The sequence below is a fragment of the Lutra lutra genome, chromosome 1 (assembly GCF_902655055.1).
Source record: "Lutra lutra chromosome 1, mLutLut1.2, whole genome shotgun sequence".
NCBI lineage: Eukaryota > Metazoa > Chordata > Mammalia > Carnivora > Mustelidae > Lutra > Lutra lutra.
The window spans coordinates 68,228,428-68,248,494 of NC_062278.1; the positions used below are offsets into that span (position 1 = coordinate 68,228,428).

At 33.0% G+C, this 20,067-nt stretch overlaps 1 protein-coding gene across 5 annotated transcripts in view; it reads left to right on the top strand.

Annotated features, from left to right (window-relative positions):
- STXBP5L (syntaxin binding protein 5L) overlaps nt 1–20,067 on the top strand; it is a 411,169-nt gene that overhangs the window by 213,902 nt on the left and 177,200 nt on the right. For all 5 annotated transcript variants that reach the window (XM_047726199.1, XM_047726189.1, XM_047726217.1 and 2 more), the window contains exons 10-11: nt 10,467–10,545; nt 16,534–16,688. In XM_047726199.1, the coding sequence (XP_047582155.1) occupies nt 10,467–10,545; nt 16,534–16,688 (234 nt within the window). The remainder of the gene's footprint in view (nt 1–10,466; nt 10,546–16,533; nt 16,689–20,067) is intronic.

Below are 20,067 nucleotides of genomic sequence, written 5' to 3' on the forward strand. Positions count from 1 at the left end.
AGTGATTTAGTTCCTTTGCCCATTTACAAATTCTTTTTTTTAATTATTATTATGGTGTTGTAGCAGTTCATTATACAGTCAACCCTTGAACAACATAGGATTTGGGGTGCTTACCTTCTGTGAAGTAGAAAATTCACATATAACTTTTTTTTAATTAAAGTATAATTAACATACAATATTAGTTTCAGGTGTACAGCATAGAGATTGAATAACCCTATATGTCATGCTGTGCTCACCACCATAAGTGAGGTTACCATCCATCACCATACAAAGTTATTACAATATTATTGACTATATTGTCTATGTTATACTTCTCATCTTCATCATATGTTTATTTTATAACTGGAAGTTTGTACCTCTTAGCCTTTTTTATCTGTTTCACTCATCCCCTACCCACCTCCCCTGTGGTTACCATCAGTTCTCTGTATTTCAATCTGGGTTTGTTTGTGTGTTTGTTCATTTGTTTTGTTTTTTAGATTCTATATGTTAGTGAAATAATATGATATTTGCATTTCTCTTGACTTTTTTCACTCAGTATAATACTGTCTAGGTCCATCCACATTGTCACAAATAGCAAGATGTGATTTTTTTATGGTTGAGCAATATTCCATTTTGTGTGTGTGTGTATACACAAAATCTTCTTTATACATTCACCTATGGATGGACAGTTCCATTTTTTTGGCTATTGTAAATAATGCTGCAATAAATATAAGGGTACATATATCTTTTTGAATTAGTGTTTTTGTTTTCTTTGGGTAAATATCAAGTAGTGGGACTACTGGATTATATGGTATTTCTATTTTTAATTCTTTGAGAAACCTCCATACTGTTTACCATGGTGGCTGCACCAGTTTACATTCTCACCAACAGTGCACTAGTGTCTGTTTCCCTTGACACCCTTGTTATTTCTTGTCTTTTTTATTCTAGCCATTCTGACAGGTGTAAGTTAACATCTATTGGTTTTGATATCCATTTCTCTGATGATAAGTGATGTTGGCGGTCTGTATGTTTTCTTTGGAAAAAGGTCTATTTAAGTCTTTTGGCTTATTTTTCAATCAGATTGTTTTTTTGTTTTGTTTTTTGTGTTGAGTTTTATAATGTTTTCATATATATATTTTGTTTTTTTAATATATTTTGGAAACTAATAATGTATCATTTATCAGATATATCATTTGCAAATATCTTCTCCCATTCGGTAAGTTGCCTTGTCATTTTGTTGGTGGTTTCCTTAAATGTACAGAAGCCTTTTATTTTGGTGTGGTCTCAATAATTTATTTTTGTTTTGTTTCTCTTACCTACAGAGACATACCTAGAAAAATGTTGGTAAAGCCAACATCAAAGAGACAACTGCCTGGATTTCCTTCTAGGAGTTTTATGGTTTTAGGTCTCATATTTAGGACTTTAGTCCATTTTGAGTTTATTTTGTTTATGGCATGAGAAAATGATACATTTTTATTCTTTTATATACAGCTGTTCAGTTTTCCTAACATTGTTTTTGGAGACTGTCTTTTTACTATTGGATATTCTTGTCTCCTTTGTCATAGGTTAATGGACCATATAAGCACGGTCCATTTCTGGTTTATATCTGGGCTTGCTATTCTGTTTGATTGGACTGTGTGTCTGTTTTTGTAACAGTACCAGACTGTTTTGATTACTACAGCTTTGTGTAAATCTTGAAATCTGGAATTGTGATACATCCAGCTTTGTTCTTCTTTCTCAAGATTACTTTGGCAATTCAGGACCTTTTGTGGTTTGACAAATTTTAGGATTGTTTGTTCTAGTTTTGTGAAAAATGCTGCTGGCATTTTGATAGGAATCATATTGAATTTGTCAGTTGCTTTGGGTGGTATGGACATTTTAATGCTACTTTTTCAATCCGTGAGCATGGAATATATTTACATTTGTTTCTGTCATCTTTAATTTCTTTCATCATGTTTTGTAGTTTTCAGAGTACAGGCCTTTCACCTCCTTGGTTACATTTATCCTTAGGTATTTCATCCTTTTCAGTCTAAGTGGAATCATATGTATGTATGTATTATTATTATTATTATTATTTATTTTTCTGCTACTTCATGATTTGTGTATAGAAATGCAACAGATATTTGTATATTAATTGTGTACCCTGCAACATTACTTAATTCATTTATTACTTCTAATAATTTTTTGTTGGAGGTTTAGAATTTTCTGTCATGACATCTGCAAAGTGACGATTTTACTTCTCCCTTCCCAGTTTGGATGCCTTTTATTTCTTCTTCTTGTCTGATTGCTACAGCTAAGGACCTCCTCTACTATGTTAAAAAGTGGCAGGGGTGGACGGCCTTGTCTTGTTCCTGATCTTAGAGGAAAAGCTCTCAGTTCTTCAACATTGAGTATGATGTTACCTGTGGTTTTGTTATATATCTATTTTGTAATGTTAAGGTATATTCCCACTAAACTCATTTTGTTAAAAGTTTTCATTGTGAATTTATGTTGAAACTTATCAAATACTTTTTGTGCATCTATTGAGATGATCACATCATTTTTATCTTTCATTTTGTAAATGTGATATATCACATTGAGTGATTTGCAAATATTGAACCATCTTTGCATCCCTGGAATAAATTCCACTTGATTATGGTGAGTGATCCTTTTAATATATCATTAAATGTAGTTTGCTAATATTTTGTTGAGGAGTTTTGCATCTGTGTTCATCAGGGATCTTGCCCTATAGTTTTCTTTTTTGTAGTGTCTTTGTCTGGTTTTATTATCAGAATATGGCTGACATTATAGAATGTATTTAGGAGCTTTCCTTTCTTATCTACCTTTTGGAATAGTTTGAGAAGAATAGATATTAACTCTTCCTCAAATGTTTGGTAGAATTCATCTGTGACTCAATCTGGATGTAGACTTTTGTTTATTGGAAGTTTTTTGATTACCCATTGAATTTTATTACTAGTAATTGATCTGTTTAGATTTTTATTTCTTCCTGATTCAATTTTATAAGTTTCTATGTTTCTAGAAATTTATTCATTTCTTCAAGTTTGTCCACTTTATTGACATATAATTTTTGTGGTAGTTTCCTATAATCCTCTGTATTTCTTCCATTTCAGCTGTTATTTCTCCTTTTTAATTTCTGATTTTATTTATTTGGATCTACCTTTTTTTGGTTTTGATGAGTCTAACTAAAGGTTTATCAATTTTTTTTATCCTTTCAAAGAAACAGCTTTCAGTATCATTGATTGTTCTGTTGATTTTTTAGTTTTATTTCATTTATTTCTGCTGTTATCTTTATTATTCGCTTCCTTTTACTAACTTTGGGCTTTGTTCTTAATTTCTAGTCCTTTTAGGTGTAGGATTAGATTGTTTATTGGAGATTATTTTTGTTTCTTGAAGTAGGCCTGTATTGCTCTAAATTTCCCACTTAGAACTATTTTCACTGCATCAAAGATTTGAAACACTGTGTTTTCATTTTTATTCTTCTACTTTTTTTTTTTTTTTTTTTTTTTTTTAGAGTGAGTAAGCATGAGTGGGAGGTAGGAGCAGAGGGAGAGGGAGATAGAATCCCCAACAGGCTCCATTCCCAACCAGCACAAAGCCCACTGTGAGGGTCCATCTCACAACCCTGAGATCATGACCTGAGCCAAAATCAAGACTCTGATGCCTAACCAGCTGAGCCACCCTGATGCCCCCATGTATTAATTTTCTATTTGATTTCTTCATTAACCCATTGGTTGTTAGTAGCATATTGGTAGCTTACTTGTGTTTGGGTTTTTCCTTTTTTTTTTTTTTTCCTTATGATTGTCTTGTGGTTTCATACTATTGTGGTCAAAAAGGATGTATGATATGATCTCAGTAATCTTAAATTTATTGAGACTCATCTTGTGGCCTAACATGTGATCTATCCTAGAGAATGTTTCATGTACACTTGAACAGAATGTCTATTCTGTTGTTTTGGGATGGAATGTTCTGCATAGTTCTGTTAAGTCATTCAAAGACATCATTTCCTTATTGTTTTTCTGCCTAATCTATCCATTGGTGTTAAGTAGTGGTTATAGACCTTTACTATTATTGTGTTAATGTCAATTTCTCCCTTTTTTATGTATTTGGGTGCTCTAATGTTGACTACATAGATATTTACAATTGTTTTGGCTCTTGTTGTATTAACCACTTTATCATTGCTTAGTCCCCTTCTTTGTCTCTTTTGTTAACAGGTTTTTTTTTTTTTTAGTCTGTTTTGTTAGATACAAGTATTGTTACCCCCCCTTTTTTTTCACTTTCCTTTGCATCATCTTTTTCCATCCTTTCACTTTAAATCTGTATATGTATTTAGGTTTGAAGTGAGTCTTTTGTAGGCAGCATATAGATGGGTTGATCTTATATTTTTATTTATTCTACCACCCTATGTCTTTTGATAAGGGCATTACACCATTTATATGTAAAGTAATTATTGATAGGTATCTACTGTTGCCATTTTGTCAATTGTTTTCTGTTCTTGTAGTTCTCTCTTCCTTTTTCTCTTCTTTGTAACTGATATCTTTCTTTAGTGTTATGTTTGGTTTCCTTTCTCTTTATTTCTTGTATATGTATTATAGGTTTTTGGTTTGTGGTTACCATGAGTTTCATGTCTAACATTCTAAGTATATAGAAGTGTATATTAATTTGATGGTCACTTAAGTGTGAATATATTCTAAAATAACTTTATGTTATTTCTCCCTTCACATTTTATGTATATTTTCTCATAATTACATCTTTTTATTTTCTGTACCCCTTCACTAATTTCTTAGATATAATTAACTGCATTATTTTTTCATTTAACCTTCAAACTAGCTTTATAAGTGATTGCTCTATTACCTTTACTATATATTTGCTTTTACTCATGACATTTTTTTTCTTTTGTGATTTTCTTACTTCTAGTTATAGCCTTTCCTTTTCCACTAAAAGAAGTTCCTTTAACATTTATTGTAAGACCAGTTTGGTGGTGATGACCCTTTAACTTTTCTTTGGGTAATTCTTTATTTCTCCTTCAATTCTGAATGATAACTTTGCTGGAAAGAGTATTCTTGGTTGTAGATTTTTTTTTTCTTTTCAGGTCTTTGAATATGTCATGCTGCTTTATTCTGGCCTGCAAAGTTTCTGTTGAAAGATCACTTGATAGCTTTTTGGGGCTTCCTTTGTACATAACTAGTTGCTTCGCTCTTACAGCTTTTAAGATTCTATCTTTAGTCTTTCTTTTTCCTTTTTTTATTTCAATTTTTAATTTAAATTCTAGTTCATTAACATACATGGTAAAATTGGTTCCAGGTGTAGAATTTAATGATTCATCACTTACATATAACACCCAGTGCTCATCACAAGTGCTCTCCCTAATACCCATCACCCATTTAGCCCATCTGTCACCTGCCTCCCTCCATCAACCTTGTTTGTTTTCTATAGTTGAGAGTCTCTTATGGTTTGCTTCCCCTACTCTTTTTTCCATATGTTCATCTGTTTTGTTTCTCCAATTACACATATGAGTGAAATCATATGTTATTTATCTTTCTCTGACTTCTTTTGCTTAGCATAATACATTCTTACTCCATCCAAGTCATTGCAAATGGCAAGATTTCACTCTTTGTGATGGCTGAGTAATATTCTGGTGTGTGTGTGTGTGTGTGTGTGTGTGCGTGCGTGTGTGTTTGGTCAACAGACACTTGGACTCTTTCCATAATTTGGCTATTGTTGATATTGCTGCTATTCTAAGCATCAGAGTGCATGTGTCCCTTTGAATCAGTATTTTTGTGTCCTTTGGGTGAATACCAAATAGGTCATAGGGTAGTTCTATTTTTAACTTTCTGAGGAAACTCCATATTGTTTTCCACAGTGGCTGTATCAGTTTGTATTACCACCAACAGTGTAAGAGGATTCTAATATTTCCACATCCTTGCCAACATCTGTTGTTTCCTGTATTCCTGTATGTATTGTTAACATTCTGACAGGTGTGATGTGATATCTCACTGTGGTTTTGATTTTCATTTCCTTGATGATAAGTGATATCGAGCACCTTTTCATGTGTTAGCCATCTGGCTGTCTTCTTTGGAAAATGTCTATTAATGTCTTCTGCCCGTTTCTTAACTGGGTTGTTTGTTTTTTGGGTGTTGAGTTTGATAAGTTCTTTATACATTTTGGATACTAACCCTTTATCAGATAATGTCATTTACAAATATCTTCTCCCATTCTGTAGATTGTCTTTTAGTTTTGTTGATTATTTCTTTTATTGTGCAGAAGCTTTTTATTTTCTGATGGTCCCAATAATTCATTTTTGCTTTTGTTTCCCTTGCCTTCAAAGACGTGTCTAGTAAGGAGTTGCTACAGTCAAAGTCAAAGAGGTTGCTGCCTCTGTTCTCCTGTAGGATTTTGATGGTTTCCTGTCTCACTTTTAGGTCTTTAGCTTTATCTTTAATCTTGTACATTTTAATTATTATGTCTCATGGTGTGGATGTCCTTAGATTAATCTTGTTTGGACCTCTGCTTCCTGAGCCTGGATGTCTGTTTCCTTCCCCAGGTTATTGAAGTTTTCAGTTGTTTTTTTTTTTTTTAAATAAGTTTTGGGCCCCTTTCTCTCCCTTATCCTTCTGAGATGCATATAATGAGGATGTTTGTTTGGTTGATGTTGTCCAAGGTAGTCCTTAACCTATCCTCATTTTTTACAGTTTTTTTTCTTTTTTGCTGTTCAGGTTGGGTGCTTTCCATTACCTTGTCTTTCAGATTACTTATGCACCTTCTAATCTACTGTTGATTCCCTCTATTGGATTTTCCACTTCAGTTATGGTATTCTTCAACTCTAATAATTTTTTTGTATATTTAATCTCATGTTAAACTTCTCACTGAATTCATCTACTCTTCTCTCATTGAGCATCTTTATTACCATTACTTTTGAACTCTGTCAGGTAGGTTGCTTATCTTTGTTTCATTTAGTTCTTTTTCTGAGGTTTTGTCTTCTTTCATTTGGAACATACTCTTCTGTCTCCTCTTAACTTGACTTTTTTGTTTCTGTGAGTTAGGTGCAACAGCTATTTCTTCTAGATTTGAAGGAATGATCTTGCGTATTGTCATCCCCTGGTAGACTGCACCTGGTGACTTCGGTTGGCTCGCTGGACCTATGGCTGTTGTGTATTATAGGTCCTAGTGCATTCTGTACTGGGAACTCTCTGGTTGTATGGCTGAAACTGAAATGGGTGTGGGCCAGTGTGGTCCTAGGGCTCTCCACACAAGAATGCCCTGTCAGGACAGCTGAAGTGGGTAAGCTGTGTTGGGGGTTGGAATCCTGGGACTCTACACAGAGTCTACCCTGGCAGGATGGCTGAAGTTAAAGTGGGTACAAGCTGGGATGTCCTATGACTCCCCACACAGAGAACACCAAAGCAAGATAGTTAAGCCTGAAGTGGGTGCTGGGTGGGGTGGGAGGTGGGGGCGTCCTGGGGCTCTCCATACATAGTGTGCCCTGGCAGGATGGCTAAAGCTAAAGTTGGTGCAAGCTGGGGTGTCCCAGAGTGATTTCATGCAGGGGAAACGCTGGTGGGGAGGCTGGAACTGAGCCAGAAATGTGAGCCAGGTTCCCAGTGTGCTCCATGCAGAGGAAGCCCTGGTGGAGAAGCTGGAGCCAAAGTGGGCATAGACAAGAGGTTTCTGGAGTGCTCCATTCAAGTGGTGCCTAGTAAATTGTCTGGAGTCAACATTATGTGGACCCGGAATGTTCTAGAGTGCCTTGTCCATGTGTTAGTTTGGCAAAAGCTTGATCTGTAGTGAGCACTGAGCAGGAGTGTTCCAGTGCCCACTGCACTGGGGCTGTCTTGGTGCAATGGCTGGGGCTGGTGGGAGCTAGGGGCCCAGGATATTGAGGTGTCAGGCTACCTAAGGTGCCTGGATCGTGGCTGTTGTTCATGCTATCAAGGTGGAGAGGAGAATGTAAATCATGTTGCTTACCAGCCAGAAGAAAGTTTCAGCATCTCCCTCACCATTTGGTGAAGTTCTAGGGGCTGACCTTTTATATGGTAGTTACTCTTTTAAACTGTGGCACTTTTTTTCCATGGCACAGGCCATCAAGGTCTGGTATGGGCTAGGGGCCCAAGTCTTGCTGAGGTGGGAGGTCAGCTATGGCACCTCAACCCTGCTCCCATCTTTGCTCTCATGGTGGAGGGGGGATCATAAACAGTGGTGTTCCCCAGTCCCACCAGCCTTAAGAGACTTCCAGCTCCTCTCCCTTTTGGCTGGTTCCATTATATTCTAGTTGCCCTTTTAAACCATGGATTTTTTCTACACCCCAGGACAGATGAGTCTGCTCATTGTCCGTTAGTCCTATCCCTCCCCACTGTAGTTCACAGTGTTGGTGTTAGAGATTCCCTTTTTCACTATGTCTCCCTCTCTTGTGCTTTCTCTTTTTGGTCTCTATCTTTCCTTGTGCAGAAGCTGTTCAATTGGCTCTCAGTTCTTCTTCAGGAGGAATTATTAGTAGGTATAGACTTGGTGTGTATATTAGTAGGTATAGACTTGGTGTGTATATTAGTAGGTATAGACTTGGTGTGTCTATGGAGAGGGTGAGTTCAGGGACTTCCTATGTCACCATCTTGGACCATAACTCCCAAGTTCTATCTTTTAATGCTTAATCTACCTTCTAGAAAGTCACCTGCAGAAATCTGTAAAATTTTCTGTCATGAAGTGAAACCATAATATTCTTAACTCCTACTTCATGTACTCCTACTATTCTCAATACTTCAAGTCTACCACTTATTTGTTTAGGATACCTTATATTATAAGGTTTATATATGCTTTGCTTAAACTAGTAAATTTTAAGTTTCCTGGTGGTCAGTTATTTCTTTTTACCGTGCCATTTAGTATAGTACTTTGAACATAAAGCGTATCAATAAATGCAAATTTTATAATAATTTTTTACAACATGACATATAAACATATTTCAATTACTGAAAATTAACATAATCAAAGTTGAAAACCTTCAGCCAAAAATTAATTATTGGAGTTAGAAATTAAAGTAAATAATTAATTAATTAATTTGAATATTATTCATTTTTACTGAAATCATTATACTAGTGTGTATCCATTGAAAAGTGATAACTGGTTACACACACACACGTATAGATATAAAACAACAAATAGACTATCTTGATTTGTTTTATGGCTTGGCGATTATTAGAGAAGAAATGGATGAAAAAGATGAGGAGAATGAGTCTTTTTCCTTCCTGTGTTATTTCCTTCAGTTCTCTCTGTTCCCACGTGTTACCCAACCAGGAATCACCAACCAGCTGTTTCTTATCCCTAAGACCACTGCTCAGAGTCCCTGAGCCAAAGTTCTATCTTTGTAAGGCATCATGATCTACATATAATGTCAGCAATTCCTTTTTATATATAATACAGATACTTAAAAAAAGCTTTTTACTGTGTGAATGATTATACCAATATTATTTTTTTGATTACTTCTTTAGTTGATGTAGGGTAAAAGAAAGAGAAAGCAAATTCAGAAAGCATGCCATGGAGCAGAAAAAGTATGTTATATGCTGATCCCCTGCCCTTTAAACAAATTAAACAAAGTTATTTTGACATCCTATTTGGATTATGACTGTGCCATTCTGAAGCTATCCTGAAAAATTTAAACTTAAATGTACATAAGCATTTATCTACATAATAGGTATCTGTGTCTATAAACAGTTGTGGCAATACAAGAATAAATAAAGGTACTTATTAAAATAAAAAAGAAACATATCTCAAAAATCTCCATTTTAACAAAATGAGACATAGAAGTATAGGCAAAATCACAACTGGAAAGATGTTATATGCAGAAATAGCTTTATTTCCATTTTCTACTCTTTTTGATCATTTTTCAAAATCCATGAAGACTAAACAACATAACATTTCCCTACAAGAAAATATTTTTATGCAACTATAGTGCATCATTGAAATATACCATCTGTGTTCATTGTCTAATGGGCTTTCCGTTAAATGAATTTGATCAAAATGCAATGATTTTGATAGTCTATCATAAGTTTTAAACAGCAAATCTTTTTACATGCAAAAGGGGTTTGCTTGTATTATAGACAAAATCTATAGTGGCCCTAGTATGGATTTTCATAATTTTGTATTTCATTATGCATAGAAGTATGTATGTGTATGTGTCTTTAATTCTAAAGTAATCTTAAGACTTAAATAATTAAAATAACTATATGAGGCTAGATTTATTCATGGAGAATATGAAACAATTAGATATGGCAAGTTTACAAATAACTTTATTGCTTATATAGCAGTCAATTGTTAGGATTCAACAGATTGTTTACAAATTCAACAAATATGTTAGAATGCATAGAATTCTATTTATCCTATTATGAAAAACACATTCATTACCTTATTTTTTCTTTATATTCTTTAAGTCATATTTTTGGAATTCTCATGGATGTATAGAATTTAAATATGATTTAACAAAATCCTTTTTCTTTCTTTAGGAAAAAGTCAAAGAGAAGGAAGAAAATCTGAATCTTGTAAACCAATTCTAAAAGTAGAATACAAGACTTGTAGAAACAGGTATGCATTTTTTATTTTGGGTGATATGGGAATATATATAAAAAACAGAGACAAGAATGAACTTTACTGACTATGTATTATTTAAAGTTTCATATAATTATGTAAGTATATTAATTGGCTAAATCCTCTTCACTGATAATAGCAACTTCTTTATTATGAGTATCTATGATATTATGATGAATATCTAATTATTTTAACTTTCTATGAATATTCAGATGAATATTATGTACATTAAATTTAACAATGTCAGATTTTTGGGCCATGTACATTATAAGTAGCAATCATTTGGTATTATTAAGCAGAAGCATAACTATTGGTACTGCATGTGAAAGAATTAAATACATAACCAAGTTTCTGTAGTTCATGATTTTACATTCTGAACTTGGAAAGATTATAGTTAGTTGGAAAAATAAAAAAAAGTTATATCTATTAGCTTAATATAATAGTACTAAATTTTAAGATATAGAAAATTAAATTGAATAATAATATATAATAAAATGTTATGTATAAATAGCAAACTTATCCTATAAATCAAGAATTTTTTTTACTTATAATAATTATTAATGGCAATATTCTCATCCAGAATTACCGTAATTACAAATCTTGCCTAAACCTTAATTTTATTTTAACTCTAAATTCGGTAATTCTATTTTATATTACTTACATGTTCACATGGAATGTATTCTCAGTATTATAGATGTATGACACCTGCTCTTTGAAAGATTTAATAGTATAAAATTATGGCCATTTTTAATGAGTTACCTTATATATATAAACTATAATATATGGTATATATTTTGTATATAAATACACTTTATGTATATATTTTTACAATATATACATATATATATATACACACACATATATATGTATGTACATACACAAGTGATAGATCAATAACTCCTTAGTCCAGTCGAATGTTACTAAACATAAGTAGTAAAAATGATCACAGTTTTGTACTACTATAATTAAAGTATTAAAACATTTTAAATTTAATTATTATGGATGGAAATATTTTACATATATATTATATATACATATATGTGTATATTAATGTGGAAACATTTTCTATATATACATATATTATTATTATGTACACATATTATTAGTTATTACTACTTAGTACACACTATGCAACTTGTTTGGTGTACTAAAATGAAAGAGAATACTGCTTGCTTTTGAATCTGTTATGGTCTAGTAGAAGAAGTAAGGTCATAAACTAGTAGTTTCCATGTAACATGTGAGGTGCTTTTATAGAGATATGCTATGAGAGCACAACAAAAGGATACCTAACCCAGCCTAGAGAGTGGGGGGAAGAGAATGGTGAAGAGAGATCAGTAAATTTCTTCTTGGGAAAGGGGATACCTGAGATGGGTCTTAAGGGATAATAGGATTGACACACAGAGTAAGAAAAGGGTGAAGGTAAAGAGAATCAGGAATTCAAGTCTAGACAGTGTAACATAATTATTAAGATCTGTGGCATATGGGGCAAGACAGCTATGTGACCTTGAAATTTTTAATTAACTCTCTTAAATTTTAATTTCCTCATCAATTATACCTATCTCATTGTGACGTTTGTGAAGAATAAGTGAAACTATGCATGAAGTGTGTAATGTCATAAGTTTAATGAGTGGTACATAGTGGGTTTCTTGATAAAATTAAGTTATCAAAAACAAAAAAGAAGTTACCATTGTCTTCATCAAAGCCATGACATTTCACGTTGTTAAAGTTATTCCACTGATACTAATTTAATGAGTTATTCTAGTAATTAGTAACCCAATTTTGTGTAGAAATAATTCTTCAGATTTCTAATGTGAAATAATTATATATTATTGATTATAATTACTGTCATCCCACTTACTGTGCACTTTAGTACATTGTGTATATTTGTTGTGATTACTACTATATTAGAAAAGTCACCTTTAAAAGCAGTGGTTCCACAGCTCAGAACACAAAGAGACTAAACAGCAGAGGAGCACCAAAACTGAGTACTAAAAGATATTCTGACAGCAAAATGGGCCATACTCCAGAAGTGACAATAAATAGATATATCTCTGCTCCATCTAGTACACAGTAGAAACTTTGTGGAGTCAAAATGGGATGGATGTGGCAGGAGCAAGAACTTTAAGAAGAGTTCTACCAAATATGCTGCAGCAATAGGGTCTCAAAGGATTGCACAGGTAGCGGATGCAAGGGGTATGTTCTGCTTAATTCATATTAGATCAACCATTCACAAACTGGCTTTACATTTCTAGGGATAAAGACCCAATCTGCTTAGGAATCATTGGTCCCCAGTCACCTCTCTGCTTAATTAATTTATTCTATTCAAAAAAAGGAATAATGATCTCTCTACCTGCTACCACTAACATTTTCAAGTTCTCTGTAATTAATAAAAATTACTTTTTGCTTGTCTTTTAATCCCTTTCTATCATGGCCACCTATTGGTAGACTTCATGTGTAAAGTTCTCTAAGCCTCAGTATATCCATCTGTTAAATGAGAATGATAGTAGTTTTCTCATTGGGATATTATAAGGATTCAATACAATAACACAAGTAAATTTCTTCACACAATACCCAGAATATCATAAATATTCAGCAAATGTTGTTTTAGTATGTACTATATTATGTTGCACGGTTTATTGCTTAATCTTGTTGCCTTCACTGAGAAAAGAATTTAATGCTTTTTCTATATTTATTTTACAAATTATACAGTAAAATACTTTTTTCTTTTGGTGTACAATACTGTGAATTTTAACACATGTATTGATGCCTGAAATCACCACCACAATAAGAATACAGAACATTTCCATTCCCCCAAAATTCTCTCCTTTTGTTCCTTATACTCATACTTTTCTCTCTGCTTCTAACCCCTGACAACCATTCATCTGTTCCCTGTCACTATAGTTTTGTCTTTTTAAGATGTTATATAAATACAGTTATATATTATGTAACATTTTGATTCTATCTTCTTTCATTCAACATAATGCCTTTGGGATTTATCCAAGGTATTGTCAATAATCTTTAATTTGGGGGTGCCTGGGTGGCTCAGTCAGTTAAATGCCTGTGTTCAGCTCAGGTCATGATCTCAGGGTCCTGGGATGGAGTCCTGTATTGGGCTCCCTGCTCAGCGGGGAGCCTGCTTCTCTCTCTGATATTCCCCCTGCTTGTGCTCTCTGGCTCTCTCTGTCAAATAAATAAAATTTTTTAAAAAATAATTTTTAATTTGTATTAATGTTTTCTTTATGTATGAAGACATTGTTAATTATATAGGCAGTTATTTCTTTTGTAATAATCCATCTGATCAGTCTACCAGGATACACTTGTAGTAAATAGTAAAGGTCAGTTTAGTATGGTATAGTATTTATCAAATTGTGCCCCTTTGATCACTAACTGTATTCATGGAAAATTAGGAATCTATAATCAAATACATTTGAGAGAACTAAGATATTCTGGGTTATATGAAAGTAAATTGGATTCTTTACTGTATAGCTTCTTAGAATCTTTGCTATATGGCCTGAAATATAAAATTTCAAAAGGGAGATATGGTTTGTTAGTGTTTGTCAAATTTGAAATTAAAAACTATTTTTCAGGGACACCTGGGTGGCTCAGTTGGCTAAGTGTCTGCCTTCAGTTCAGGTCATGATCCCAGGGTCATGGGATCAGGCCCCACATCAGGCTCCGTGCTCAGGAGCCTGCTTCTCCTTCTCCTGCTCTCCCTGCTTGTGCGCGCGCTCTCTCTCTCTCTCTCTGTCATATAAATAAATAAAACCTTTAAAAAAAGCAAAACTTTTTTTCAGAACATTTTTAAAGTTATGTTCCACAGTTTTAAAAACATTAGACTAGAAGTGAAAAACATGTATTTTGGAGTCTGGATTTCATTTTTTATCCTTCCATTCCATAGCTGCTTGCCTCTAAACAACTTCACCTGTATTAATCTCAGATTCATCTACTACAGGCAGTACAGATCACTGTTTGGGAGAATAAGCTTTGAAATCTGTCAGATATGTTTTCTTTTGGGTTTTTCTGCTTAGTTGTTATTTAACCTTATTAATAAAATGAGGGTTATACTTATGAGAATTTAATATGATAATTAAGTATCTAATGCAATTATAGATGAGTGACTTCCTGAGCATTTTCCTGAGGAATTAACTTTTTGTTCAGTCATTCAATAGCTTACAGAGAAGTGCATATATATCGGTAATTAACTTCAGACCTAGTGTTTTCTGATGCAGTCATAATAAAAGCAGAAAAGGTTTTGCTTTCTTCCAGTATAACAAGAACATCTTTTCCATTGTGCTTACCAAAAAAAGGAAGAATAAATTGCTTCTTATCCTATATTTGGATGAGCACTGGGAGATGAGATTAACTTTACCCCCCCCTTTTACATGGAAAAAATAGATACTTATGACCTTACTAACACTTGGAGCAGATAGTTCAATATGTATGAAAAGATAATATATTCTCTAAGTCATGACATTTGTTGTAAAACAAAGCAACACAAAAATGTGCAAGAACACTTACTAATTTCATTAGAAATGACTTTTAAATCTGGAGAAGTATTAATAATATAAGCATTTATTTTATAGGAAAAAACTTGCTGCTTAGAACCACCATTACTAGGTTGGTAATTTAGCACACCAAATTACTGAAGCAAGACTAACTCACATCAACTAATACAGGACTCAAGGAAAATAAATTTTTCATATTTAGCTTACAACTCAAATATTTATGTTAAAATATTAAGACAGAATTATAAATAAAAATCAGTATAGATATTTTATATGTAGATTTTAATGGAAACTTTTTTTAAAAGCTCTTTTTGTTCTTGTTATATAGCCACCCTAGTAATATTAGCAAATGCCCCATTGGTAATGTTGAGTACCATGTACAGTATGAAATGAAAGAGAAAGGGAATTATAGAGTGATTTTTAGAATCTTAGAATTTTTAGAATTAGAATTCATAATTAAAATCTCTTAGAATTAGACTCAGAATTAGAATTTAGAATCTTTAGAATTTTAGAATTCTTAGGTTCTTTAGTGAATAAAAATGAATTATTTAGAGAAGCATATATCCTCAAAGAATTTGGTAAAATAATTGTCTAGTTCTTTTTAAAAAAACTTTTGGAGAGTATTTTCAGTTTGATATTTACTTATTTAAAATATTCCATCAACATATTTTATTTTATATACATAAACTAGAGATATAGTATTAATTTAAGAAAAGTGAAAAATTATGACCCTATTTCATAACTTTCTGACAACTGTAGTATTTTATAGTCATCTCAGCCCTACTCAATTTATCTAATTGTATCTTGCAACTAACAGAACCTAGAAAGTTTGATGTTAGTTTTAGCAGCTAGATAGAACTGGCTGACCCAAGGAAAAATTGGGAAGAACATATTTTTTGTTCTGAGTTTTCTCCATCTTTTTATCATAACCCTTTTCCCACAGAAACTCCATTACATAGAATTTTTATGTTACCTTCTACCACTCTGGGCTTGCTATTATCATATTTAATTTTATATTGAAATTTGCCTCTTTTATCCCTTAGGAATTTTGGACCCCACATGCCAAATGGTTAATATGATAAATTAACGTAGTTTAATATCCTAATGGTAGTGATACAGAGTTTGGAGAATCAACTAATACATGTAGAGATGTCTTTTTGAGTCAATGAGCACCTCTATTTCCTCCCAACTTCTCTACCTTTTCCCCAACACACCTCATCACCTTTAGACTGATTCATTAGTAATTTTAATGGTAAGAATTCACAACTAGAAAAAGGGAAATGGTAGAATAGGAAGTTATTTGGGTGAGATATTTTGGACTAAGAAAGATATTTGCTGTCGAATTGTATTGTGTATAATCCTTACCAAACTTATTCTTCATTAGTGCAGTCTTATGATATTGTATCATCTTTGTATCATTTGTATCATTTGTATCATTGTAAAGGACTTTTCAATCTCATTAACTTTTTTTTCTATGCAGCGAACCATTCATAATATTTTCTGGTGGATTGTCTTATGACAAAGCTTGCAGAAGACCAAGTTTAACCATCATGCATGGAAAAGCTATTACAGTGCTTGAAATGGATCATCCTATTGTCGAATTTCTTACTTTATGTGAAACACCCTATCCAAATGGTAAGTAACAAATATCAAACTATTAATGTTGAAAATCATTCTTGAAGTAAGTTCCTAATAAAATTAAGCTTAAATATTTTTAGTTTTGGCAGCTGACATCCACTGTGGTACAACACTGTGAGCTACAGGTGCTGGAGCAGGTTCCGCAATTGTACCTACTTGACAAACTGGAAGTAAGACAAATGTAGTACAGCAGTGCTGGAGTTTCAGGTTCTTATATCAGGTAAGCGCTTTAAACTTTGATAAGGATGGTGGAAGCTGAGCTGGGAGGGTCCGATAGGGGTCCAGGGTGAAATCACTTGGGGAAACTGAGGTCTCCTAATAGCCTCTCCTAGACCAGCTCCACCCATCCCATTCCAACACTAATCAAAGTTAAAGCACTTACCTGATATCAGTGATCTATAACTCTGGTGGTAGTGCATCTGTTTCACATCTGGCTTTGCTTCAGATGCAACTGCAGCACCTCTGATTACTCTAGGATTGCTGATGTGTGGTTAGTGATTTATTTCTTTGAGAATAATTAGAAGAGCTTTCCAGAGGAGAGATGCATCCTAAATATAAAGACTTTTTGTAAACATAAAAACTAAACTTATGTACAAACTATATGATGGAATCTAATAATAATGAAATCTTTTAGTAATAGAATCTAAAAATTGAGAAGGCTGAAACATAAAATATGAGTTTATGATTAAAACATGGTATGTGTGTATTAAAACAATGTAGTATGCATAGTATGTATGTGTGTGTGTGTGTGTGTGTGTATAACTACAATTTCAAGAGGGAACATGTATAAGAGAAAGAACACTAGACTTGGAGGCACAGTATTTGGTTTTATGATTTAGCTACGTCATTCACTAGCTAGGTGACCTTGGGTAAGTCATTTTACTTTTATGAGTTAGATTTATCATTTTTAGAAAGAGAATAATAATATTAACCCCACATGATTATTGGAAGGCCAAAATGAGCATACTCTAACTATGAAGATCTACAAATTGTTTTATTACAACTGTGTTAATTGGCTTTAAATTCTTTAGTTTCATATTTAAAGCTGGGATAAATTGATATGACATAACAATGTGGCACTTTATTTCCAAAGTTGCTGGGACAGACAAGTTACCTGTGCTGTTAATTAATCAACAAATATTTATTGGGTGCTTCTATGGCCTCAGTACTACAAGGGCTTATTGAGAATACAGATGAAGTATGAAACTGATCTCTGATATCAAATCACATAAATCTAGTTGGATGAGGGAGATAATTATGACTTAAGTTTAAAAAATATAACACTTAAGTGCTGAGTTATATGAGTCAGAGTTTACATAGTGTACTAACTTATAGGTAGTAATAGTCAATAGCTGAAATATTCTTGCAAGGCTTCATGGAAAAAGTAGGCTTTAGATAGACTTTGAAGAATGACTTGGCACTTGAAAAGGATATTAAGTAAAGGTTTAGAACTTGTAAGATTTACTAGAGTGAGATCAACTTAGAGAAAAAAGTGAAAGCCTTTTAGAGGTATTTGGAAATAGAAGGATTTTGAGAAAATATTAAGATGAAAGAAAGCAATGTTTTTAGTAAAATTTGCCAAAAAGGTGTTTGAATAGACACTGAAATCTTAAATTCCAGATTCCAACTTGGAGGTTTCTGTGACAATGTTCATTAAAATGGTCAGATCTGTAACACAGGGCTGCCTGTAGGAATGGAAAGAGGAAACCTACTGAACTTGGTCACCAGTTAGGTTTAGAGAGTGACATGATAGATGAGTCAAAGAAAACATATTTTAAGAATAGTGATTTCAGGGGTACCTGGGTGGTTCAATCAGTTAAGCCTCTGCCTTCAGCTCAGGTCACAATCCAGTGGTCTGGGATTGAGCCTGCTTCTCTCTCCTTCTGCCCCTGCCTCCCCCACCCCCATCTCACTCTAGCTTGCTCTCTCTGTCTCAAATGAATAAATAAAATTTTAAAAAGGAACAGTGGTTTCATATGTAATAATAGCAGTTTTTTGAAAGAGAAAAAGATGTCTGATTATAAGTCAGTAGAGTTGCTTGGACAGCAGATAAAGAGAAAGAAAAGGTCTTTAATATTTATTTATGAATTATAAGAATATAGGAGTTCTTTGGAGTTATGAGAATGAATGATAAAGGAATAAAGAACAAACAAAAGACCAAAAGCTGAATTTAGGAAAACACCTCCTATAAAAGAGCTTGGAGAAAAATGTATGTGCCGGTAATAGAGGCTGATAGTGTTTGATCTCTGCAACCACATATTTTTATGTGTGTGTGTATATATAAGTTTCTACACATCAGTAGAGATGTTAGGATAATTTCTAATAATATCAAGTAAATTACAAATATATTGTAACTATGTCTAATCACTTCCAAGCCACAAAAATGTCTTTGTTTTTCAGAGTAGTGATAATGAGGATGGAATTTTTATTTATTAGGAGCTAAGAGAAATACTTTAACTTTACTCATAAAATATAAATGTAGTTCACTATTTCTGGTTAAAACAATAATACATGAAAGTGACAGAGAAGACCCTACAATCACTGCCCTTCTAGAAGTGACTATTTCTAAGTTTATGTATTCTCCCCAAAAGTTTATGCATATATCTATGTGTACTTATCTATGTATACATTATCTCTTTTTTGTACAAATGAGAATATATTCTGTGTTATTCTGTATTACACTGTTTTTCACTTAACAGTATATTTTGAGTATGATTCCATAATGGAACTTTATTCTGCTTTACAGCCACATAGTGATAAATCTTACGCATATGTTACACAAAATAAATTTATTAAGTTTTTAATATTCATAAATCATTTATGACATTTGACAAATCAATTCAACTTGTTTTTTCAAAGAACACAAATGTCTCTTATCTCAAGGGGTATTCCCTAGAGTACCTAAGCAACCATACTCAGAATTTTTCAATTTTACATTTACATTTAACTGTATCTGGTCTTTTACAAGTGTCATAAATAATGTATTTCTCTTCAGAGAAATAATAATTATGATGGAGCCTTTTATCTGTTGGGGGCTAAAGTTAAAAGACTGAGTCTGCTCAAAAATAGGCCAATCTAATAAGGAAGTGATACTATTGGCATCTACGGAGCGTGTAGTCTGTCAGGCTTTGCATTAAACATCTTCATATACATCTAATATTCATAAAAGTCTAAGGTAGCTATTATTTTGCCATGTCAATGGGTAAAGAAATTGAATTAACTTAATTGAGTTAATGAATTTGCCTAAGATCAAACTGTTAATAAATAATAGACATAAAATTGAACCTAATAACTGACTCCTAAGGAAATCTTTTTATTCAGAGATTACTGCAGTATACCAAGTACTTCTACAAAGGTGAAACTTTTGCTACCATTA